Source organism: Pholis gunnellus, assembly GCF_910591455.1.
Source record: "Pholis gunnellus genome assembly, chromosome: 6".
NCBI lineage: Eukaryota > Metazoa > Chordata > Actinopteri > Perciformes > Pholidae > Pholis > Pholis gunnellus.
In genome coordinates, this window is record NC_136532.1 from 10,462,006 (window position 1) to 10,487,810 (window position 25,805).

General features: G+C 41.2%; 1 protein-coding gene across 1 annotated transcript in view; it reads right to left on the reverse strand.

Moving 5' to 3' along the window:
* LOC306697591 (netrin receptor UNC5C-like) overlaps nt 1–25,805 on the reverse strand; it is a 167,796-nt gene that overhangs the window by 73,317 nt on the left and 68,674 nt on the right. Inside the window, exon 2 of the mRNA XM_079161593.1 lies at nt 7,691–7,927. Coding sequence (XP_079017719.1) covers nt 7,691–7,927 — 237 coding nt within the window. The remainder of the gene's footprint in view (nt 1–7,690; nt 7,928–25,805) is intronic.

Sequence of the window (25,805 nt, forward strand, 5' to 3'; positions counted from 1 at the left end):
CAAATATATTTCACAAAAAAAAAAATGTACATGGATGTATGCCATTTTTTAAGTATTTGTGTACAAATTGAAAGTATGATAATGCTGTTTTTAAATAAAAAAATAAACGGTAAGCCTGAATAATTCATAAATCTTAGTAGTTGCATGCAGCTCAAATGCTTATAGATGCGATTGTGCATACTCATAAGAAAAGGGAAAGAAGGGAAGCATGAAGATGCTTCCAAAGGGAGGGGGGGGGGGGGGGGGGGACACACACGTCACTGAATGGTTTGATAAATATGAAAATGATGTGAATCACGAACTATGACCTTCATAGTCACCACAAAGATGTCACAAAGATATTTTGATCTGCTGAAATACAGAGTTAAACGGCGGTTTGATGCGGATGCTCGGTCAGCCATGTTTTTTCAGTTTGCGAAAATGTCTTAATTTCTGAAGAATTTATGGCTAATCAGTCCTACTTCAGGATGTCTAGAACTAGACAGCTTTATGCAACACATGTAGACATCTATCTGAAGTAGATCGAAGCTAAAGTCACAATCTATCATCGTGACACCGGCCCAAGACACACCGTATGCAAGCACAATATTGATCTCATGTAATATGATAAACAAAAACCACACAGTCCAACAGCAGAGTCAGGCATTTAGAGATGCACAGCCAGTGCTCAACATCCCAGTACATGGCATGGTACATTACCTGAGAGCTCACTATTAATGATTACGTAATTATTACAGGAAAAGAGAGTAAAAGATGGAGACAGAAAGGGAGACACAAAATTGAGAGAGTAAAATGACAACAGGATGAGAGGCATTGTGGGAAAAGGGAGCGTGTAAGGGTTGACTGAGTTCTCCGCCTACGGAGGGAAACCATCCAGGACATTGACAGAACAGACTCACCGGCCCGTGACCAATTGAAGACACTCAACGCAGACAGTAGCGTGTGTAGACATGCATGTGTGTGTATGTGTATGCTCTCTTAATGGCTCCCACAGTGACATTGATTGATCATCACAGACTCTCCTGGTCCATGTTTATGTACCTCTCCTGTGTGTGAGTGTGTGTCTGTGTGTGTCTATGTATGTATGTGTGTGCGTGTGTGTGTGTGTGTGTGTGTGTGTGTGTGTGTGCATTGATACTGTACATGTGAGTGTCAGTGAGCGTACACATTCGTGTCCTCCAATGGCCCTAAAGAAGCAATGAACCAGGACATTCCAGGACATGAGAAATAGTCCACTTGAAATAAACACAAACAGTCACACAAACAAACAAAACTGCATTTTTAGATAAACACACACACACACACACACACACTTTTCCGCACAAAAAAATCTTTCACAGACACAGCAAAAACATACAATTGGCCAATAAACACAGTTGTAAATACCTACAAAATAGATACAGACACAAACACAGAGCTCTGTCACAGATCAGGAGTCACTGAAACAGAAGCTAATTGACCTCCTTTATGAATCTTGGTGGTTTTTAATAATTGAAATCAAACAATCTCAGCATAAGAGAAGGAGAGATGGATAGAAAGAGACAGAGGAAGGGAGCACAAGAAATGAGAGGATGAAAAAGGTGAGAGAGCTTCAGCTAGGAAAGAGGGTAGAGGAGAGTGGGAGTGATGCCAGAAAGAGGGGAGAGAGTAGAGAAGAGAAACATTAGGAGGAAGAGAAAGGAGGAGAGCTGAAGGTAAAGACGAGAGGAAATCAATACGAGTGAGATGGCAGCAAAGGAGGGAAGGAGGTCACAAATCACCCAAGCCAATACTGTGTGTGCCAATAATGTATGTGTATGTGTGCATGTGTCACGGGTCAGCGCTAGCAGACTAATAACCATTCACACTTTGGCTAATGGAGACAAAGTAAGTAACCTAGTACACAATATGTCATTAGCACTCGTCAAGGCTAATGGAGATCTAGTCGGGTCGTACGCACGTTGCTTAAGCAAACACTGGAAATGCCCTTCACACTAAGATATGCAATCTAGACAAATTATTCTGGTTCTCACCTTAAATCACATTAATTCAGAAGATATGGTAAGCATGTTTAAGCAACTGTCACTGCTAATAATGCCACTGTATTAAAGTGCTTCTCTAGAGGAGGGCAGGTTGCCTCTTGTTGTTTTGTTTTAAGGACTTTATTAAATGTTCCTTTTCCTTCTTTGGCTGAGGTGCAGGGAGGAGCCCGCTGGGGTCTCCACGCCAGCAGGTCGAGATAGCAATGTTTGCCACGGATACCGTGACAGGCAATGGAGCTGTTTAGGGAATCTAGCCTGTTGGAAGCTGACCTCAGTAACCCCCTAGGCCATCCTGCCGCACCCTCCCCCACCCTTGCTTGTGACCTTCACCTGGCTCCCCAGTCCTCCAGATGAGGCTCAGTTGAATACAAGTAATTTATTGAGCTGTCATGAGGCTCACATGTAGCTACCCTTTCCATCCATTATACAGAAAACAAGATGTTCATAACATCCCTAATTTAAGTGACAGCCCTACATCCCATCAACTGTGACTTCAAACTACAAGCAAAAAGGCGTTCTTCATGTCCTAGCATGAAGAGCAACAAATAATATGCATGATAGTGTCTCATTAATCCTTTCTAGCATGCACAACACTCAGACGTAATGACTACTAAATGAAAAGGAGCCATTGTTAATGTTAATATAAAGTTATTGTTCCTTTTCGTGCTTCTCCCATGAATGTCCAGGAACACGAGCGATCAGTGAGCCTGGGCAAGCCCCTGCAGCAAAACTACTTGGTTAGGTTTGGGAAAAGATCATGGTGTGGGATAAAATAACTACGGAAGAGACGTTACCTTAGGACAGAAATTACGTGCCAATTAATTTAACGTTAACTTGTGGATTCACACAGGATGCAAAAAAAGATCTCCTGGGTAAAGGTCCCGACCTCATCCCCACACAGATTTTGTAGCTGTTTATACTACATAAGCTGTCCTGGCTCACAATTACATGAAATACATACACATTGATTACATGGGTTGTATATAAATTATAGTGCATTACTTTTAAGCTTCATAAAAAGTGTTGGTTTTGTGTCACATGATACAAAAAAGAAACATTGTCCATCTCTGTCCTTTCAGTTTTGCCTCTTCCACAATGTTACTTTCATTCAACCTTCTTTAATTCATCCCTGCTACCATCTTTTCTTTCCTTTTACATCATGTGCCGAGCAAAAAAAACGCGTTTCCATCATTCGGTTTGAAAAACCTTATGAATGTATTTTGGTGCAAGGTATCACACACACAACTTTCAGACTTGTTTCATCCAAGTTCTAGCTTTTGTATGTACATTTTCACTTTCCCTTTCTTTTACCTTCATCCACAGGTTCAAACAGACAATGTTCCAAGCTGAATTTCTTTTTGTTGATACAAAAAGAAATGATGAGAGGATATGAGAAACTTTGGGATGAAGAGAGAGTGGGACTGAGCGAGAAAGAGAAAGAAAACAGCACAGCAGGATTCCTATCATCTTTCTCCTCAGTGTGACTCCCTGATATCTGTTGGCCTTTCCAGCCCTCTCAAAGGCACCCTCCATCGGCATCCCTCCATCATCCCCTACTTCTGTCCACTGCTTTCTTCAAGCTCAGGTTTTATCTACCTCTGCTCGCTCCGATTTCAGTCGGAAATTAGAGTAGAGTACAAAACAGCATGGAGCAAAGAGAAAGGAAGAGAAAGAGAAAGGAAAAAGGAGAGGAAGAGGATTGGACCGAGAGGGACGGAGGGAGGGAGCTAGAAGACAGAGATAATAAAAGCAGTATGGGGGCCATGGCTTCTAGCTGTTTCTGTGAAACAGCAGGAAACAAAGAGGAGAAAACAGCTTACGGAGTTTAGGTTTTCACACAGATAAACAGATAAACAGTGCGCACACACTGTGCATTCACCAGGCACAGACCTACACCAGCTTTCTATGTGATTCCCTACAACTTTGTTGCATAATATATATTTAGTATTCATAATCTCTTCATCACATTGCTCAAAGGTGACCTAAATGCTTTGCATGAGAGCAAAGAGGAATGACGGTGGTCTCATTTAAATAGGATATAAATAGGATTTGTTGTTGGTGTTTTTTTTGTTATCGTTCACTGCATGGCTATTAGTTAAGCTCTGAAAAAGCATATCTAAATAGTACATTTGCAGCAAATTCAATGTAAAAAGAAAAGAGAAAGCATGGATACATTTGAAGAATTAAAGGGCAAAGAGACATTTTCCTGGAAAATGCTCCAGATCTCAACAGCTCTTGATATTGCATAATGTCCCCAGTTTATCTGTTTATTCATTTCATAGTCATGTAAATATCTGTATGGATTATGCTGTGTTATAGATATACGTTTTCTACACAGTAGAACGCAGCCAATCATTTTCTAATTTTAAATAAAAAACATTATGATGGCTTCGCAAAATGTAATTCGACCATAAATTCAAGCATATTGAAAGAAGTTGAAAACTTTAAAACCGTAGCCATGTTTTAACCAGGCCTGAGTGTTAGTTCAACACTCGTACAATGATCAAACTTAAGATTGGCACAAAATGTGATGTATTTGGTTAATGTGGCTGCAAGACATTGAAATGTAAGTTAAAACAATACATTGGAATTGATGTTTTTCAAAATACACAGATGTTTTGTTAGCTGGCTAAGTGATCCTGATGCAAGACCTCACTATGTCCATCACATACAGTACGAGAGCCTGAATCCACGGGTCATTAATCGAACAGCATTTCCTTTCTGTAACGCATTGTCTGGAATCCAGAAGCTAGCGAATGAACGGCTGTTGGGAGACTGATAAATGACTTGCAGCTGCTTGTGATGTCAGTAATGAACAATGAGAGATGGGTGGAAAAACAACGAGAGAGGAATGACGATAATGTATACTTACTGTAGATACAAATACATCATCTCTCATATTTTACTTAAAGAAAACCCCAAAAGGCTGTGAAAGAAAGACGTTCATCCCACTTAGCTGGAGTCAATGATTTCAATCAACTAGTCATGTCTATAATATATATATATATATATATATATATATATATAATGTACAGGTGTCACCTAGAAGAGACACAAACATTGGGTTTTATTTGTATCTGAAATGCAGAACCTCCTCAGGGCACATTATGTTTCTAGTAGAGGCAGAAAGGAAAAACTAATTTAAAAAAGAAAAGGGGGGGGGGGGGGCTGGGTAAACCAGTCAGAAATCAGGAGACAATGCACTCTTTTGCTGTGCTGTGCTCCATGTCAGGGAAGTTAGATCCACGATAGCACACCAAGCCAGGCTAAGTTTCTTCCAATAGCTTTGTTTTGGTTGATTAGTGATGTGATGAAGGAGTAAAAAGAGGCACGCCACCAACACGTCACATTTCAACTTCACAGACTTGGAGGACAGCAGAGCAAAAGAGCGCTGTGTCTCCTGATTTCTGATTGTTTTTAAACTTTTCTTCCTTTTTTTTTTCTCTTTTGGGTCAGCTCCTATACTTGTTCTTTACCTCCTAGAAAAACCCTCAGAGTTTGTGAGTTTTGCAACGCATCTTTCGCAAGAAGTGTTGAAAAAGTCAAGGTGTGCAGATTCCTCACTTGGTGATGCAAGAGACATCTGTGAAGCTGCAGTGAATCATTCAAGAGGTTGCTTTCACCGAGCTGTGGTTTTACTTGAAAATGGACTCAAGTAAAAAATATATATATACATGCCTAAATATTGGTAAGGAGCTGTCATTGTTTCCATGTAAACATCAATCTACACAGAGTGAATTGTTTTTCTGTGACTTGACATTCAGAAGTGTCTGAGAATTTAAACATACAAGTTCAGATTTTTGTTCTAAAAGTTCTCACATCGTGTTCTGCAACATATTTACAGTAATATCTATATTTGTACCTGCCGTTTCACCTAACTCATGTGTACTTCCTGGAGGTTTTGTTACATTTATTCTCATCTTCCTTGACTATTCATGTGTGACATGAACCAGGGGGAACATCAAACTGTGCTGCTCAGTTGTTTCTGTCTCTATCTTGGGTTCACAACTGTAGCAGACCCACTCAGCAAACCATGGACGCCAAAGAACACACACACACACACACACACACACACAGATACTGTATGCACACACAGCAGAATGTCTGGCTCCAGGGTGTGCTTTGTAATACAAGGGGAGATGTTCGGTGGGCAAGTTGTTGTGACACCATGGGTTGAGACGGAAGCAACAGTTCTGCTTCCTCTCAACTGTGGCGCAATATTCACACAGACAAACATCCCAGAGTGATTGCACTAAATAGGTTACGCATTTTGCTCACTTTCAAGAAAAGAAAAACCGACATGCTGACTTGTGCTACTGTGTGTGCGCTGTGTAGTTCCTTCAGCAGACACTAGATACTTTCAAACTGTTTTTAGCCTGTTTAATCACGAACTCTGGGGACTTAGGCTCATTAACAAGCAGGTGGAGACCCATAAGCTGAGCTCATGTCAACCTCAAGCCTAAGAAACCAGGTTGTGTCGGACTTTGTCATCCTGCCAAAGCAACAGCATGATTCATCATTAACTAGCCAGCGGAATAATACAGTGTGCTGTCAAGTGACAAGTGCTGAACTGGCTGCAGTCCAGTACATCACTGTGGATCCTATTAAACTGTCTCGTGAACATCGCAGTACAGCCATGGCCATGGTACAGCTGTGTACACTCGTCTGACATGTGACCTAGCTTTCACTCACAAACAGTAAACATTGGAATAATGGGTTTAACCTGTTTGCTTTACAGTGCACCAGTGAGGCTACCTGTGGGAAAAATGTTGGCCACATTTTCTGGATGAGTGACAATTATAAATCACACAGAGCCCAATCTCATCATTGTCAGGCCCATAAAAAGAGACGCAGGCTAAGAGGTCAACTTAAATACAGAGGGGGAAAAATGACTTCATTTTAATTTAACCTTAGATTTGTAACAATACCTTTTTTTAACTCTCTGCTTACTGGGACACCAGCGTCTGACACCGAAGGCACAAGGCACCCTCTAGCATCTTTATGAAACGCACCACTCTTTAACGTAACTGCAATGTAAACCCATTATTAAACACTCAGAAAAAACGCTTTGGAAGTGCAATGATGTAGTGTAAAGACAAAAAAGGCACACAGGGTGGGAAGGGAGGCAGATGGGTGAAACGTACACAGGACTTTCAGGAGACAGTTTTTGGATTGAAAGGACAACGTTAACCACGCGTTTACTGCGACCGAGCGCGTCACAGACTAACGCCAAGGAGTCTGACTGTATGTGACGAGTTGGAATGAGCACGTGTTGCAGTGTATAAATAGTAACAGTAAAAGTAATCCCTGTGCATTCGTGCAAATTAACTCTTTTGAACAGTGCTTTTTTTGTGTGTGTGTGTGTGTGTGTGTGTGTGTGTGTGTGTGTGTGTGTGTGTGTGTGTGTGTGTGGGGGGGGGGGGGGGGTTCAAACAGTGCTCCTGTGTGTGATCTGGCATGCAGTTGCACTTAACTTGTTAGTGTTTATTTTTTTGTGCCACCAATGTTGTCTGTGATAAATGTCCTGAAAAACAAAAACATTTGACCGTCTTCTTAGGCAGTCTACTCGTCCTCCATTTTTTTTCAAAGAAAGATCTGATCCGTCCATTTTCTATGGCCCTCTCTGATTAGAAATCCTTATATGTTTGTGTGTACGTGACTTCGCTCACCTGAGTTTTCGTCCACCCTCTCCTCCACAGTGTGGTCCTTCTGATGGACCCACTCGCTGTTGCACTTGAAGTAAATCTGCGTGGCAGGCGTCGCTTTGCAGTAGAGATTGACAGGTTTATTCTTGACAATGTAGCCTTCCTCGGGTTCGAACAGGAAGTGAGGTAAGGGCTCCGGAGGGTCGGAGGGGAAGGTTTCCGGGAGTTCGCTGAGACTCAGGAAATCATCATCATCTCTCACTGCGGGAAGAGGAAAAGAGAAAGGTGAGGTCACTGTTCTGTATTTTCACAAATGTCCAGCTCAATCCTGTCTTTTTTAGCAACTTGCTTTGAGAACTAACAGGGAATGAAGTTGGTTGAGGGAAATAAAATGCAGTTTCGGGATTCACAGCAGTGAGCAGCATTGTCCGCTGAACTCAGTGTGTACAGGACAACGCCGTACTCATTTGATCACTAACAATCGCCATGTCTCAAGCCGGTGACCTGGACAGAGCCATACAATGCTAAATTAAACAGCACCGAACTGCCGTGTCCATATGTGGAAACCTTCTGGCCATCATGATTTTCGCTCGCAGAGAAGGGCGTTATGGGTAACCTCAGGTCGCAGAGGCTCACGGAGGGGCCAAGGCTCACACATCCCAAAACTCAACAACACATTGTGCGGACGTGCACGCCATTTACCTTCCCCCATTGGATTCAGATACATTAGTCACCAACAAACTGAAATGTTGTTATGGTCATCAATGTTAAAATTAATTTGCACAGTGTATATCAAAATATGTATTTGTACCATCGACTCCTGCCTCATGACTGTCTAAAAACCATTCCTTTAGTGGAGCAATGCATATTTCAACAGAGCAGGGTTGAATTAAAGTGGAAGCTGCACCACAGCTTATAAGCTATGATAGAATGCCGCATTTTGGGCTCTCTGGCTCTCCGTTTCCTCGTAGCTGAGTCTTGCTAAGATGAGTTGCTATTGAGCAATAGTGCCAAAATTGAGCATGACATAAACATTGGAACCATTTACTTGGCGATTGAATCCACTAATTGCTGCGATTCCATTCAAATTAGTTTGTTTTGCAGAGAAAGTTTTTAATGCTGGTTTAAAAAAAATCGCAAACCGACCCGAGTGCTCATTCGACCAACACAAGAACTTTATCCTCCTATAACCTGCCTTCTCTCCTCCACGGTCCTTTCAGTATGTCCAAACTTGACGCCCACCCGTGGCCTCAATCAAAGGGACACCAAGAAGGTTTTGTCACCAGGTTGCCAAGGTCACCAAAACACAGAGGATTACAAGAGCAGGTGGGAGGGACAGAAAAGGGGGCCTTTCTTTCTTTACCTCCGATAGACACACATGTATACAAACACAATGCACATATATTAACAGTTCATTCACACACACACACACACACACACACACACACAAACGCACGATTTCTCCCAACTTGTGATTTCCCTCCACTCCATCATCATCCAGTTTCACTCGGACCGCCTAGATCTTCTTATATGTGTGTATGTGCTTCTGTGTGATTGCCTCACCTGGAGAGCTGTGACTCATGCAAAACAAAATGTCACACATAGAATGTTTTTGTCACAGCTTCAAGGTTTTTCATCCCTAATGTGTCATTGCTACCGTCACACATAAACACTCTTACTAACCCAAACCCCAAATATAAAAAAAAAACAGCAACATATAATTGTGCATGTATAAGCCTGTGCACATACACACAAACGCATTCCTTTACCCTAACTGTGTGTGTGTCGCCCTTATCTTGGAGAATAGTGCTGTGGGCTACAAGCTAAAAGCAGCTTAGGTAAAACAACAAGACACAAATGAGAATGAGTAGGCAGCATCCCCACTTTGATGTCATGAAGCTGACATTTTCTCTCGTAGTTTTGCAATTAGTTCTCTGAGAGTATGAAAATTGGTAGACATTTCCACAGCATAATTTCATTAACTGGTAAATTTTCTCCCACTCTTGGTTATTTATCCAGCGTGATATTCACCCATTTCTCCGTCAGTCACTTTTTTTTACTTGCTGCACTGCCTTCATCTTTTTTTCTATTGCTATTTCTTGTTGCTTTATGTCTCTCCAGCACTCTGCTTTACACCCTCCTACCCCTCCCTCACGCTTTTCACTTTCAATGCGCCCCCAACACCCGTTCTCACCCTCATCTGTCATTCAGAGAGCTGGGGGGGGGGGGGGGGGGGGGTTCATTGCTCTGAAGCGACAGCTATAAAATATTGATTGGCACAAGAAACATGATAGCCAGAAGAGAAAAGGGTGGGCGGAACGGAGAAAAGGGGGAGCGATGGAGAGCAATTTTCCCATGAACAAAAAGCTTTGTCTCAGAAATGCAAACTATTTTCCATCCATGCCTTTCCAAGTCTCTACTCTCCCAACTTCTGTTCGCCTTACTCCTTCCTCCTAAACCTTCTCCCTTCCTCTTGCGTTTCCTCCTCTTTGCCCCCACTGCTCTGTTCTGATCTCCTGACAGAGTGAATTACTGATCCTAACAGCCCACCTCATAAACGCCTTGCCTGAATGCTGTCATCAGTAATGTATGGTTGTAGCGTGAACAATGTCCAGGTTCGATTTACGCCATGTAGTAAATATGCACTGGGGGCGGAAAAACACATTTATTCCCTTGCTCGCGCCTGTGGGCCTGCCCACTTCAGACAAACCCAACCAATAAATGTCTGTATATCTGCTAAGAGTGATGTCATCAGAAGTGGCCAATCATGTTCAAGTGTCAGTGTCAATATAAGCTGATCTATCATGGATAGAGAGATTGATGGATAAGTGACAGAGGTGATGAAAGAAGAGAGGTAGATGTGGGAGGAAAACTAAAATGAAATTGGATTCTATCATTAACATTAATGGACATGATCGGAAGAGACGACTTCCGCGAAACCAACAAGGAAGAGTAGTCCACTCATCTGCTTATATTTGGTTATGGTAGGAACATGTCTGTGTTGGTGAAATGTCTCCACGAATATTCTTAACTCAAACAGTCTTGTCATTTTAACTCCCAATAGTGTTACTGGTAGGGTCAGTGCAGAGTTGCCAGGTTTGTATTTTTGCTGTGCTACTTTGATGGAGAGTGAAAGAGTGAGATATGGGGGATTCTACCAAACTTTAAAGAAAAACCTCCGCCCTTGATGCACCTGAACAACAATGCTGATACCTAACACTGTACCATGTTTTGAAACAACAAGTAGTTTCAAGACTCTGAGGCTGAGAAATTCAGAGGTATGCAACCGTGTCTGTGTCCTAAAGCCAGCCAAACGCAACCATATAGGGTCAAAATGCCTCGTGGGTAAGAGTGTGCGTTTGTGTGTGTGTGTAAGTGTGTGTTAGGGTCTTGTGTTCTCAGTAAGTGGTCTACGATGTGTATCAGTGCGGTAGCCGTAGAAATCATGAGATCATGCTTCTAACCTTCTTATCAGTTAGTTACAATCTGCAGCAGCTGCGAAAACATACAGGACATGCAAACAGAGAAACAGGCATTCACATACACACACACACACACACACACACACACACACACGGTAAATAGACTAAAACTTTTAAAACTATTACCCCCTTCACCCCTTATCTTCTCCTGCAACCGCTATCAACAACACGCACACACACACACACACACAAACAACTAAGAAAACAAAGCTGGAATGATCCCTATCACAGACACTTGTGCTGCCAAATTACACAAGTCACACACATAGACGCATGCAAATTAAACACAAAAGTGCAAAAACATGTACGCACAATGGAACAAAAACAAAAAAAAAAAAACACATGAGCTCACATATTTTTTCCTTTTTCTTGCTATCTCTCTTCCTCTCAGAGTCTCTCAGAGATCCTTCGGTCTCACAAACACACTCATTGTTTCACAAACGCAGGAAAATACCAAAACCCATTTCTTGGTGCTCAGATTACCCAGAACTCCTGCATTACATAATGTCTTTCCGCATTATCCACCGGAATACAAACGAACGTTTACTCTTTATTATAAATACATTCAATTGAATAGACCTTTTCGATTCTTGAAAAGGTTTAAGGAGTTTAGGGCCATTGAGGGAGAGGTGGAAAAGAGCGATGGATAAGACAGCAGGGAGCTAGTGTATCATTGCTCTGGAATTAGATATATGATGCCGTCTATTTCCCAAAAACACACACTCGGAGACTCAGAGACACGCGTGCGTGCGCGCACACAGAAAAAGATGCAAGCAACACAAGAGCATGTCTTCATCCAAGCATGCACTTCAGCATGACACACAAGTATGCAACACACATAGTAGGATCACACATAGTGTTGCTGATCAGATTATTCCATTTCTAATGGATACCATGAACTGCCTGCTTTGTTCTGTCTCTCTCTCTCTCTCTCTCTCTCTCTCTCTCTCTCTCTCTCTCTCTCTCTCTCTTCCCTCTCCAGCTCTTGCATAATTCACTGATATTATTGCTTTAAAAAAACAACAAATATATTTTATATTTCTTTCTTTTGAAACCTTTTTTTTGTTTTTCTAACACACCATTAGGGATTCAGTGCTCAAGCGTCTACTCTTCCACAATTCAATAATTCATGCTTTGAAACAATAGCTATATGTGCTTGTGGGTAAAGTTTTGTTTACCCAGTTTTGCCTCAAGATATACCTGTGAGTTAGACCTTTTCTAGTTATGAAAGCTTTTAGAATATTAATGTGAGCAGTGTGTTGGGTGCTACTGTACTGCTAGGAACGTCTTTTTTGGAAAGAACAGTTATTGAGATGAGCCTTTTCAATCTGAATAATAAGTCTTTATAATCAAGTCTTTCACAGTTTTTCTGTGTTGCGAGCACAAAATAATTAACAGCCTGTTATGTCAAGGTTTGGGAACTGTTTACAGCACCAATTATTAACTCAAAACATAAGGACAAAAAAAAAAAAACACTTCCCGGTAATCAAACACTTTTAACCTTCCAATCTTTTGTTGTTTTTCCTCTCCTTCATGTATCTCAGTTTTTCTTTTCCTTTCTTTTTTCAGACGATAGGTGGTTCAGATGACGGCGGAGCGGTAAAGTTATGCAGGCCTCCGGGGGTGTGGTCATTTCTCTTCTGTTTATAAAGAAGACATCAAGTTGAACCACTTGCCATAGCATGCCAGGGAATGATTCACCCTCATTGGAGTCATATCCTTTTTGAAACAAGACACCGGGCCACCACGCATCATCTGCATCCATTGAAAACGTAACCAGGCGCTTATCCTTCATCAGCACTTTGATAAAAGCCACATTATTCAGGACACGAGCAGACATGCAAATTGAGAGAACTTAATTGCTCCATTACCGTTGCCCAAAGGGATCATTGCACTTGCATATATTAGTAGTAATAGTTAAAGTAGGAGTAGTAATAGTTGTTGTTGTTGTTGTATCAACTTCTAAATCATATATTTAGGGCTGTCTTTGACTTACGCTTTTGTCGACTAATCGATTTGTTGATTTAATCAACTGATCTGTAAAACTCTGTTCCTCCACAAATAATCAAACAAAAACACAATTCTAAATATTGTTTTTACCAGAGAAGTTTCTTGGAAATGCGTCATTCAGCATGAAAAAAGCATAATAAAATGACTACAGAAATCTTAGTAGACTAAGACCAAAACAAACAATTAGTCTCCTAATCGACAGAGTGGGGGCCGCCCTACATATCTTCATAAAGATTATCATGGCCAGTTGTTGTTAGGAGTTATTGATTAATCTCTAAGGTAATGTCTGATCCTGTAGTTTTGGGTGATGTTGTGTTGAACTGCATTACATTGCATTCTTTCTCATATTTGGTTGTAATTTTGTTGTGTTTTTATAGCTTAAACTTAATACAAATGAACATCTGCAATATTTCACATGGGAGAGGAGGCCCTGAAAGATTGTGTGGCGAACCGCGATGACAGAAATAACCCTGGGAAGATATAATATAGCACAGCACACTCCTTGTCATAGCCAATTATATATCCACCAGGCTTTCAGGGCGATAGTATGCAATTCATCATAGTAAGAGAGTACTTGAAAGCTAGCTAGAGTATCTCAATGTGGGAGCAGACTGTGACAGCTGGTTGGCGTCCTCTGACTTCATCGTGTGTGCAGGCCCCAGCTAAAGCCTGCAACTAGATTTACGACCCTGCCGGTAGAGGGGGGACTCTGTCAGGCCACATCTGGTCTTAGTTAAGAAAGAGGCAAAGAGAGGAATAAATTCTGGGTTCCTAGTGGTTATGACGCATACCATATACTGCAATCAAGTCTATACAGTGTGAAGAATTCCTCATAATACATAGCCTCCTTAGTGAGAGCGAGGTTTGCTCTCTCAGGGAAAATGGTAAAAGGAAAAAACCAATATAAGAAACAGAAAGAGTGTGAAAGAGAGGAGTTGCAAAATGGTTTGTGATATATATAATAATATAATATACTATATAATATATAGTCCTTAGGTCTTTCATTACTCCTGAAGTCAGATATTTATTTGATTTTGTTTCCATCGCTTTCACATAAAGCAACAAATAGCATCACAAATAAAGTTTTCATATTCAACATTTTGAACGTGTTAGAGAGGCATCGCTGCTTGTTAAAATGTATTCATACATTGACATTGTGGTGTAAAGCCCATGAATTCACCGTCTGAATAATTACATTAGAGCCAAACACACACCAACAGACACATTTGGTTCCAGACACTTACAGTATATGAATACAAAACCCTCTGACACACACACACAAGTGGTGGCTCTGACATGCATATTTTATTTATTCCCAAATTATAATTCTGTAAGCGGCATTGCCTCCAGTTATCAGGTCAGAGCACAGCCAACGTGCATATTAGTGTGTGTGTGTGTGTGTGTGTGTGTGAGAAAGGAGGGCTATCAATGTGCATGCATTTTTAAATAGAAATACTGTAAGCCTATGCAATAGTATACGTTTATGGATTTGTGTGTGCATGTGCATTTATGTAAGATGCTGGTGTGCATCTTATTGCCTTCATAGTTAAATATTTAGTGCACTGTGTACATCTCAATATATGTGATTATACAGTAAGTGAGTATTTAATGTCCTATAGCAGCTTTAAGGGGGCTATACAGCGGTCAATATGAGTCAATAATAGCGTCGGTCAATCGCTATGGTGTCTAATGTATTTCAATGCGTTCTTTCTTTTCTAATTAACCCCTTTCAGTCAATACAAGTCTGTGTTAAGACTTAAACACAGTCCTAACATCATGCTTCAATGTATGTATTCATACGTGCTCATGTGTTCATTTAGTAAGATTTCTTTTAGTTTTTAGCTGTGCTAGCAGCATAAATAGAAGGATGGTTGGTCGGGCGGTCGGCCCACCACTTTGGGCTGAACTGAAATACCTCAACAACTATGCAGCCATACTGACTTTGATGATCTTCTGACTTTTCCTAAACCACTTTTTTCAGTCTTTGCTACAAACTCCATTTAAGCCTACTAATTATTTGCCACAAATGTCAGACAACAAGCAAAACACATCAATGAGGTTAGGAGTTTTTGCAACACTCCAATGAACTGAAAAAAACAACAAAAGAGATTTTTGTTAAAAGCCGATTTAGCTAATCAGAAGGATCTAAATCTCTTTGTATCATGAGTTGTAGACGCTCCAGATGAAATGGGAGTTATCAAACAATAAAAGGGATGAATGAATAAAAAGATTCATTACCAAGGAAAAAAAAGCAACTATCCTCTACTGCACTTGACTCGAGGCATAAACACCATCTAAGGCGCTGCTTGCTTGAGAGTCAGATTGAAACTATACCACACTCACAGTTGGACATACATTACACGCATTTGCAATTGGGCACAGTCATTTTAAGGACATGCACAGCACAGGAGCAGCTGATGAGTGGGTGTTTGCAGGTAGGCAGTGTGAGAGCACTCAGTTGCTATTTTTCATGGCTGTCTCTGCCAAACATTACGTGCACACGCAGACACACACTTCACAGGACTGTATGTGCATCCACGGTCGTCTATTGTTAGTTCCTCCATTATTGTACAGCTTCGCTTTCTTCCTCTACCATTGTCTTTCCTCTTCCGCTGTCTCTCTTTTCTCTTTGTCTTACTCTCTCCCCTCAAGCATGTTTCCTTGCTTCAAGCATCTTTCTGCATGTGATCTTTTGAGCTCCACAAGAGTTTTGGAAAGCAGCTTCCTATACTCAGAGGGAGAGAGAGAGAGAGGCAGCGGAAGAGGGTGTACAGTATACTGCTCCATACGGACAACTGGGCAGCAGGTACGCCTCGTTTGTCCTGAAATGACTGTTAAGCCGGCACTTATCTCCAGTTTCTGTGGCGCGAGTCAGCTTAGGTGTACTGATACACCTCACTGGACAGCACAGGATGGTCCAAAGTGAGGGTTAATATCTGATTCCTCTCTTTCAAGGTTGAGCACCAAGCGATGAGGCTATGGTTACAGTTTTTCTTTGTGTCTTCCATGCGACTCGCTACGTAGGTGGAACCCCAAAAACGTCAATCTTGGTGATGCCAGCTGAGAACCAATCTGTTTCGGTCCTCGGCTATGTTGTGGGTTTTAATTCCAGCTCATCCTTCTGAACTAGGTCGCTGGTACCAGTGATGGCCATTTAGGTCAAGTCTCTTCCCTCAACATCCGTTTAGTCACGGCAGGTAAAAAACACTTACTAAAGTAAAGAAGAAATTCGTCACATTAGAATTCCCACAACAAGCGCCAACAAATTAACAATACTTATTAGTTTCTTTTACCAAACTTTAAGGATTGCAATTTGCAAATCATCCCAAGTGTAATGCGCAAAAATATTTCATCACAGGGTCTGTCTGAAACTGAATAATGCACGAATAATGCATAATAAAGAAATGCATTCGGGTAGGTGAGAAACAGATAAGCAAACAAGGAGACAACCACATGTACAGTCAGGGGGGAAATAATTATAGTCATTTAAACTCATTTTCACAATCATGAAAAGCAGTTATCTGTAATGCCCAAGTCTCACTTTGTATTACACACGCCCCACATATCCACATGCAGATGGAATACCTCATTCATATGCATAGTCTTATGTAAGCTTGTGGGGGTACAAACTTGTGCGCGTTGCTGTGTAATGTTATCTTCCAGATGGATTTTGTCTCCCTTACCCGAGGCCTGAGGGAAATGCAAGGCTTCGCTTTCATTCATGTAGTACTATCACAGCTCAGCATCGCTATTAATACAAGCAGCAAGCGCAGGGCAATGCATTAGAATATCAAAACATTGGCCGAGGAAGGACTTCTATTTTCAGGGAGATAGGATAATGTTTTTCTGGGTGGCTGACGACTGATAGTTGCTGGTCGCTGGTTGTGTGTACATCCGTGCTCTCCACATCTCGCTAACCACCTGGCTCTCTCGCTCTCTCTCTGTGTTCACCGTGTGTGTCTGCATTTTTTCCACCTGTCAGTATGTCTATTTGCAGGTCTATCTGTCTTCACGATTACTTTTCTTTCACTAGCTGTAGAAAAATGTCACTCCGCCCCCTTTTCATCTTGGTCCGCGATGTCTTTCCTGATTCCTTGAGAAAACCTGTTTATGTTCACATTTCCTGTGCATCGTTCCCTTTTTTCCCTCTGTTCTTTGCAGCCTAGTTCCACTCTCCTTTTCCTTTTGGAGGAATAGTTCAGACATCCTTCTCTCTTCGGCCACTTCCCCAGGGTTGCATTTCACAGCGGCCCCTACCCACCCGGCCACTCTTGTGCAAGACTACATCTCCTCTTCCTGATGGTGCTCGTCATTTTTTTCTTCTTCTGCTGCTGCTCTTCTGTGCTTCCATGTCTTCCATCCTTCCTTTCTCCTATCACCTATCTCCTCATCTCTATTGCTTATTTTTGCTCCTCCTGTTTCCTTCTGAAGGAAATAAAACACCATGCTGAGCCCAGTTTATTAGATTATCTATTTGGTGAGAAAAAAACAGGTACACACACACAAGCATACAATAAAATAATAAAGATGGCCCTCAACTCAAATGATAAAGGACAGCTTACAGGCTTATTTCATTTGAAGATTTTCCCATATTTTGGCTATTTCATTCGGAGCTGAAGATAAAATTGGATGAGGCATTTCACTGCTTATGCCTTCTCCATCTGGAGGCTCACTGTCTCTCTCTTGCCTTCTTATCCCTCCTCTCTACCGTCTCTCCTTAACACCCTCATGCTTTCCGACCGCACGACTTCGTTTCTTTCCCTCGCCTAGCCAAGCTCTCCTTCTTCCCTGCTGTCTTCATCTCCTCTCCTCAGTGTTGTTTCTCACTGGCACCTTTCCCACACTTCCCACTCTCATCTTCTATCCCCACTTCTCGCCTCCCCATCTTTACTCCTAGCCCAACACTTCGCCTCCCTGCTTTGCTCTTTTGCATCTTTTCACTCACTGTACCCCTCCAACCTCCTTCTTCTTTCAGCCTTCCTCTCTCCTCCCTCCTTTACGTCTTCATTCCAAACGCTTCTCTTTTTTTCACCGTCTCACTTGCTCTCTATATCCCCCCTCCCTCCTCAGGTCACTATAAATAGAGCCTCAAGGGGGTTTCATAATGGACTTCTGCCACTGACCTTATTACAGACACATTACTGACCGTACTTCTCTGCCTTCTCTCTCTCTGCATACTCACAGACAGTACACAGTTGTTACTCCAATCCCTCCTTTATCTCAATAATGCACATGACCCCTTTACTCAAAACTATGGCTCTTGATGGTAAATCTATTTTTACCTAACGCCCCCATTCCATCTTTTTTGTTTTGTTCCCATACTCTTCACCACAGCCTCTCCCTCATTTATTTTCACAATGTTTCGTTTATGTGGATCCCACATTTTGTCAACTTGAATTTCCTCTTTCTCTTAACAAGATTTTGTATTTGTTGGTGTATTATTTATCTTCTCCAAGGTTTTTCTTTGCACCATGAACAACCAAAAGAAAGAATCTTAATTTGTTCTTGAGCTAACATAAAACACATCATTAGTGTTGCATTCTTCCTTGAAACTAGCGGCTTTGGTTGCAAGCTAATGAGCTAGCTCACAGCTAGTGTAACGTATTGGGTTTAATGATGAATGCCAGCAGAGCCAGCGTGCCATTTTGGAGCCTAGGGTGCCAACTTGGGGAATTTTGGTGTGCCATGGTGTGAGCCAGATGAGGAAGAAAACACAGAAATCCAAAATGTCAAGTTACTCCTTTGACACCATCCCTGTTGTTTTGGCCCTCTTTCTGCCTGATCCTCTGCTTCCAGAGTCCTAATTAACTTTTATCTTGGGTCTGCTACCCTTACAAGTAATGCTCTCTAAAATGAGCTGTGCTCAAGCTTGTGGAAACTAGAGCAGTGGTTACTGAGCAGGGATGCAACGATCTCAAGAGAAGCTGTGAGTGAGTGAGCGAGAGAGCGAGAGAGCGAGAGAGTGAGCGAGAGAGAGAGAAACACGGCCTTATTCTATTTTCAGCTTTATTTTGGTCAAATCCGAAGCATTTATAAATTACTCAATGCTCCTTGAATTGGTTTCATTTGCCTCTGGGGCAAAAATACACACTGAATCACTGATAAATTCAAGTGACAAAATCTAAGAGTATATTTTGAGTAATTCAATTATAAATTGATTTACACTGATTACAATGACATTTCCCTCGTCTCATTTTCTCTTACACAAATGTGCTAGACATCTGTGAAGTAGAAGAGGCCAACAGGTTATGACTTGCCAGCTATAGTTAACTTTGAATGTGTTGAATGTGAGTCAAACAGAATGTAAAGAGTTTGTTTTTTTAAACCCTCTTTTGGAGAGATGATGACAATTTGAAGAACATCTGTGAATGAAAAGCAAGATACCACATCATTTTGATGCAGAAAATATTGTTTTAGTTCAGGATATAGGGGCTATATAAATTGACTTTGACAAGACTAAAATTGCCTTTTTACAAAGATTCATTTTAAACTTTATTTTATATTTTATAAATCTTTTTCACAATTAATACGTGAGTAAGTAAAATACATTTCGCTGGTACTGGATACACATACACTTCATACATGATTGATCAAATGAGATGTGTTAACAGCATATTTACTATTCATAGCAAGCACTTTTGCAAGAACATTAAAAAATAATTTCTTACATATAGTGACGACTAAGATGGTTTAAACATTAATCAAAACATGACCTCTCCGTGTTCTCGGTGCTATAAACAGTACTTGTGAAAACACAAATAGTTGCTGGTTCAGCAGCAGGGAATGTGTACAGTACGCGGAAGTGTCCTAGTTGTTCACTCACACTTAAATTAAACACAGCCTCTCGTTCATGGTGGGCTCCGCCGAAGAAATACATGGACTCATGTTGGTGCGGGTCAGCACGCTATAGGAGTGCCTGCTCTGTTGTGTCATTGGTTTGTTGACTGGTGGTTGATCGCTAACCATTTTGACATGTGGCCCAGATGCAACCCATTGATGCTGGTGAGAGCACAAACAATGGTGAGGCTCGAAGGCACGGGTATACAGTTCAAAGCTGTGGGAGACTTCACAAGCTTAAATGGCAGCCGCCGGTGAGACTACAAAATGTTTTTAAAGGAGCAAGAGGAATAATGAGTAACTTCTGCCAGTAAAGTCTCTCCACCTTGAAGAGAGATCCTGACTTATTCTGAAATATTTCCCTTTTTATCTTTCTGAAGCACTTGGGGCGGCAGAGCGGTGTCATGAGTGTGTGTGTGTGTGTGTGTGTGGGGGGGGGGGGGCATCCTTAAAAAGGAGACGAGTGGAAACCCTGTGGATCCTTGTTTTCACACTCTTCAGTAAAGGCTGCTCTATGGCTGATGCTTTCTGCGATTTCTTTTTGGACCTGGATAGATAAAAAGATAACACTTCTGTGGTAAAAAAAAAGTTTAACTCAATTATTTTAGGGGAACCAAAAAGTCCCAGCTGTGAGCGTGAAATATTAATGAAAAAGAATGTCTATCACAGTGTTATTAAAACAGCACAGGGAGGAACATTGAAGTCGTTCAGAACAAGTTCTTTTCAACTTTTTGTAACCTTGAGATAGTTAAGAAGCAGTTATATGAGACCTGTGATATTGGTAAAAACACTCCCACCACAAAACAAACGATTACTTCCGGGTTTTACCATACGAGACAGCATAATCACAGTTAAATCAAAAGGCCATGACTTCAGGTAGTGAAAAGGCTAATGTTCAGGTTTGTTAGTACATCACTTAACATTAAGTAAACTGCTGTGGTGGAAACATGGCTAGAGGTTGTGAGTTCAATCTTAGGTGATTCAATTTTAGGATTCATTTCCATGATTCATTTCCATTTAGGCTATTCTGAAACACAGTATAATTACATTTAACACAGCCACTCTGCGGTTAATTATGTATTTACAAATCTCATATTAGCTGGTCAGAAAATTGAACACATCCAAGTAGGAAGTTCAGATTGAGTTCATATGGAAAGGAGTTAACTATATGCATCATTCACTTTTACTTGACTAGATTGGGGACCAGATTCTTAACAGCCCGGTCATAGTGCTGAGGGACGCTCTGCATTAGTAACACATGGTCATACATAAACAAGAAGGTTGAGGGTTCAAATGTGGAAACAGTGAAGTCGATTTCATTTCTTAAACATGTCCTCTGGCTCTATTCTATTCTGGAAAAGGAGTAAATATAAGTTGAGTTAATTTTATAAGCTTCTGAATATTCTGCTCTCATACCTTACACACAATCACATGAAGACAACAAGCTCAAGTTCAAATATAGAATTTGCTAAGTGCACTGCTCATTGCACCAGTGCATGCACATTAACATTAAGAGCGTACATATAGAAGGACCTCAGAAAGTAAAGAGATTCCAGGAAATAGCCACACGGCTGAGCAAGCCAAAAGGTTAGAAGTTCAAATCCTCAAGCGGACGAGTGACTGAGTCACTCTGTTTTGAATGTATGGATATGTTGATAGGCTGCAAGCTGAAGCCGCCTCGGGGCTACCAGTGCTGCATGACTGGATCTTTTCAGTGAGGCCCCACATAAAGAGGTGCAGTGAACAGAGGATATAACAAGAGGTTAGTTAGTTAACTGGGGTCACAAGGTCAAAGGTGATGAGGCTTTTAAGTGTGTGTGTAGGTGAGCTATGTTAAGTCTGCAAGTGTCTCGCTCTGTGTGCGCATGTGTGTGTGTGTGTGTGTGTGAGTGAGCCATAAAGAAAATGAGCTGTATGATGAAAGAGTCTGCGTGCAGGTGGACGCTGAGGTCACAAGTTGAAATGTTGTGGGGGGGGGGGGGGGCTACCAGAGAAGATTCACTGCATGACTGAATCTGTTTGCAGTAGGTTGCCCTGTCAGACAGCTGATGAATGGGTTTTAAGTGATGCAGGCTTGTAAGCTCTGAGGTAATGGACTACAGCTGAGTGAGCCAATACTCTTGTCTTCAGAGTGCTGGCATGTGGAAATTATATGCCTGTATACGTTCTGACCAATATTAATTAATCCATCAAACGTCCTATGTGTTGACATGTTCTGAACGTTTGTTATGAAGTCAAATAATAGGCGCATTCAAAAGTACAGGGTTTCACTAAACCTTTCTAAACATTTACAGGTAAATTGCAGGTTAGTATATTTCATGTTTTAATGTCCAACACAGTTGGAAAGGGCAAGTCATAAGTTTCTGTTAAAAGTGTGTGCTTTTGTATAGACTATACAGAACTCAAGCACTATTTTTTAGTACACTTCACAACAGATATGTGGCTGAAAATGTACAGTGAGGGAATGGAATATTTCACATACGCTAGGGACAAAAACGGATGCAAGGAGAAGGCATGGAGAGACATAAGTGCTCGATGTATATAGCCTGGTTTCCATGCAAATGTAGTACAAATCAATTTCAACCTATTTTGCAGAAAATCTGCAAACGAATGCAAGTTTCCACCGACCATTCTGTGCATATCATACAGGGAAAGAAAGTTGGTGCCGGTAATTCTCCGCTCACAAGATGAAGTAATACAATTGGCCAGTCAGATGTCAAACGGTGGAAAACAATCATGAAAACATGATGTAAATGTGGCATTTCTGTTTGTTTCATGAGTTCATTTGAGGAACATTGACCATACAGAGCTGTTGTTTTCAGCTGTTGCTACTTTTAGTCCCCTCAGCGAAGCAAAAGCTTGAGGGACCAGTTAAGTCATAAATGCTTTATTTAAGTCATAATGATTAATTGTTTTGTCCGTTTCCATTGCAGTGTGTCGCATTTTGCTTTTATCAATCAACTCGGTGTAAACATTTCTTTGCAATATTTAGATTTCTTTTACATTTTTAGCATTTCCATACAGCTATTTTTATGCACAAATCACATTAACCATGCACATAAAACAGCTGGCTGTATAAGCGCCTTATGGCACTGCTGTCATGTTACATGATGGCACTTTCCCATCATGTACTGTCACATCTATAAACTGCAGCTTTATCATGAACTGATGAGTTCACATAGCTTTCATTGTAATAGAGTTCCACATTAAGGGGTTAAAGTTAATGGAATTGAAGTGGATTAGTTATGATCTATTGTGTATACAGAACGACATTTTGTGTAATGAAAACACAGTAAAATGGATCCACTCAGAAGGATTATGCAAACTGTTTTGCATCAATGCTGTTATTGGAGTGAGATTACTTTTCTAGAGCGAAAGACTAGAGCAAAGACTCGTTCTTGTTATATCAGGTGTCTCACAAGGCCAAGGTGTGCGGTAATATAATGACATATTTTCTTAGCCACTTGCCTGCCTCCCTCTCTCTCTCTCTCTCTCTCTCTCTCTCTCTCTCTCTCTCTCTCTCTCTCTCTCTCTCTCTCTCTCTCTCACACACACACACACACAGACATGGATGCAGGAAAAATGTAAAAATCAAAGGACTGTATACTGTTTATTCTGATACACCAAGCATAATTTCGCAGGCAACATCATGTTCACATATTATCATTCTCTATTATACAGTCACAGAGCGAGTGTCGTGCCTTGTGTTGGCAGAGCAAGTAGGAAAGAAGAAAGAGTAGGAAGAGGAAGGAATGGTGGCAGAGATATACGATGAAAGAGAACAAAAGAACATGTAGCTCAGGAAAATAAAAAAGTGAAAAACTGTATGTGATCTTGAGTCCTTGGAGATGCTCTTCACACGTTTTTTTCTCTGTCCCTTTTTTCCCATGGCCATTGATCTCCATGCTCGCTCTGTGCATCAGGTATGCTTGTGCAACCACTTTCCACTCTCTGCACTCCAAACGAATGACTGCACTAAAGAATAGAGACTAAAACCTAAGAGAGCAATGCCATGATATTGGCTTTATTATCAAACCGTATCCTTACTATTGGCAACCTGACTTGTAGGCTGGAAAACACAACGTGTTTCAATCCAAGGAAAATGTTGGCACAATAAATCTATTCAAAATTAAAGTTAACAAACAAATTAAGAGAAAAATGAGCTGAATGACATTTGAGTGCTGTCTTTTACGCTGGAGGCACCAGAGGAAAAGTGATACAGAGTGTTACCAAAGGAGAGCCTTTCGACGAAAAACATGCTTTAATTATCCACAGAGAATCTGTGTAAGAGATATAAATGCCTCCAGCAGAGTAAGATGACGGAAGATGATTAAGGGTGAAAAATGCTATCAGATGGATAAGTGACACAGTGTGAATGTGTCTGTATGAAGATATTCCTTCATACATTATGAAAATCCTCATAATGTAACATTAACCCAGAGTTCAGTCCTGACATTAATACAGTAGTTTTACAAAAAGCAAATCCCCGTCCACTAAAAGGACTACAGTGGAAATCTTCGAAAGAAGCTGGTAAGCTACATTACAAAGAGAATGGCCTTTATGTTCTGTGGTGAGTGCTTCAGTACACTCCTGAGCCATAGCAGAACACATTCTACGGCATTCTATCGTGGACATGGACGTTTCTTTTAAGAATTGTAGGAACAATAGAGGAGACGTTATTTTGTGTGTATATAATGAATAATGCTTTAATACCCTTTATCCTGCACCAACGTTTACATCATTGTTGCGAGAAAGCAGTAAGATGACATGATATTCAAATTTCAACTTAGCCTGAATCTTGGGTTTGTGGTAGTTGGTCAAATAGAACCTCCGCAACCCTGTGTTCCTGTGTGAAAGGCGATTAGCCACAGACGGCAGTGTAGTATGGGTGGGCAAAATGGGGGCAAATATAATGATATATTTTACTTTGATGCTTGAAATGAAATTCTCCCTTCACCTGCCTCTGACTAGGGAGGTCAGAACCCAAGATGAGCTACATAGCAGCACTCCTGGGGAGGGATTTAGTGTCTTGCTCAAAGACAACAGGGGATGATACATGGGGCGTGTCAGATTGTCCTTGAGTTTAGCAGAAGCCTATGCCACCCTGGCAAGAAACAGTTTCTTTGGGAAAGTCATCGCATGAGCCCCATCTACAGCAGCCCAAGTTCTGGTGCTTCGCTAGCCAGCAGGAACAGCAGAAAAGATTGGAATGAGGAAGTTGTGAAAAGTGAAATGACGAGAAAAATAAGGTTTTGAGCTAAGAAGAAGAAAAAACTAAGAGGATGATACACAGAGACAGGCTAAGCTCCGCCCACTGCATATTATTAGGCAAAACACCTTCATTACTTCTGTCTTTTCTCTCATTCTCTCTCACCTCTACCAGTACAAAGCCACAAACATACACCATCAAATGAGGTGTACACGTACACACAAACTCACACACACACACACACACACACTGAAAGACTGTGGTGGAATCAGCATGTGCTTTAGACTGGTGTGATTAATGACATTCTGTGCACCAGTGAGCAGATGAACTAGAAAACAGCACAAACATTATCATAACCTGAAAGACCTAATTACAGCAGCGCACATCTGACAGACGTGTGTGTGTGTGTGTGTGTGTGTGTGTGTGTGTGTGTGTGTGTGTGTGTGTGTGTGTGTGAGAGAGAGGGGGGGGGGCAGTGAGGATACAAGATTTATGACCCTGCTATGGCATGTTGTGCGGTGTCCCCTTCATCCCTTTTGTGTCTTTCACCATTCAGGTGCAAATTAGGAATATGATAATGGCCATATTATATACTATAATG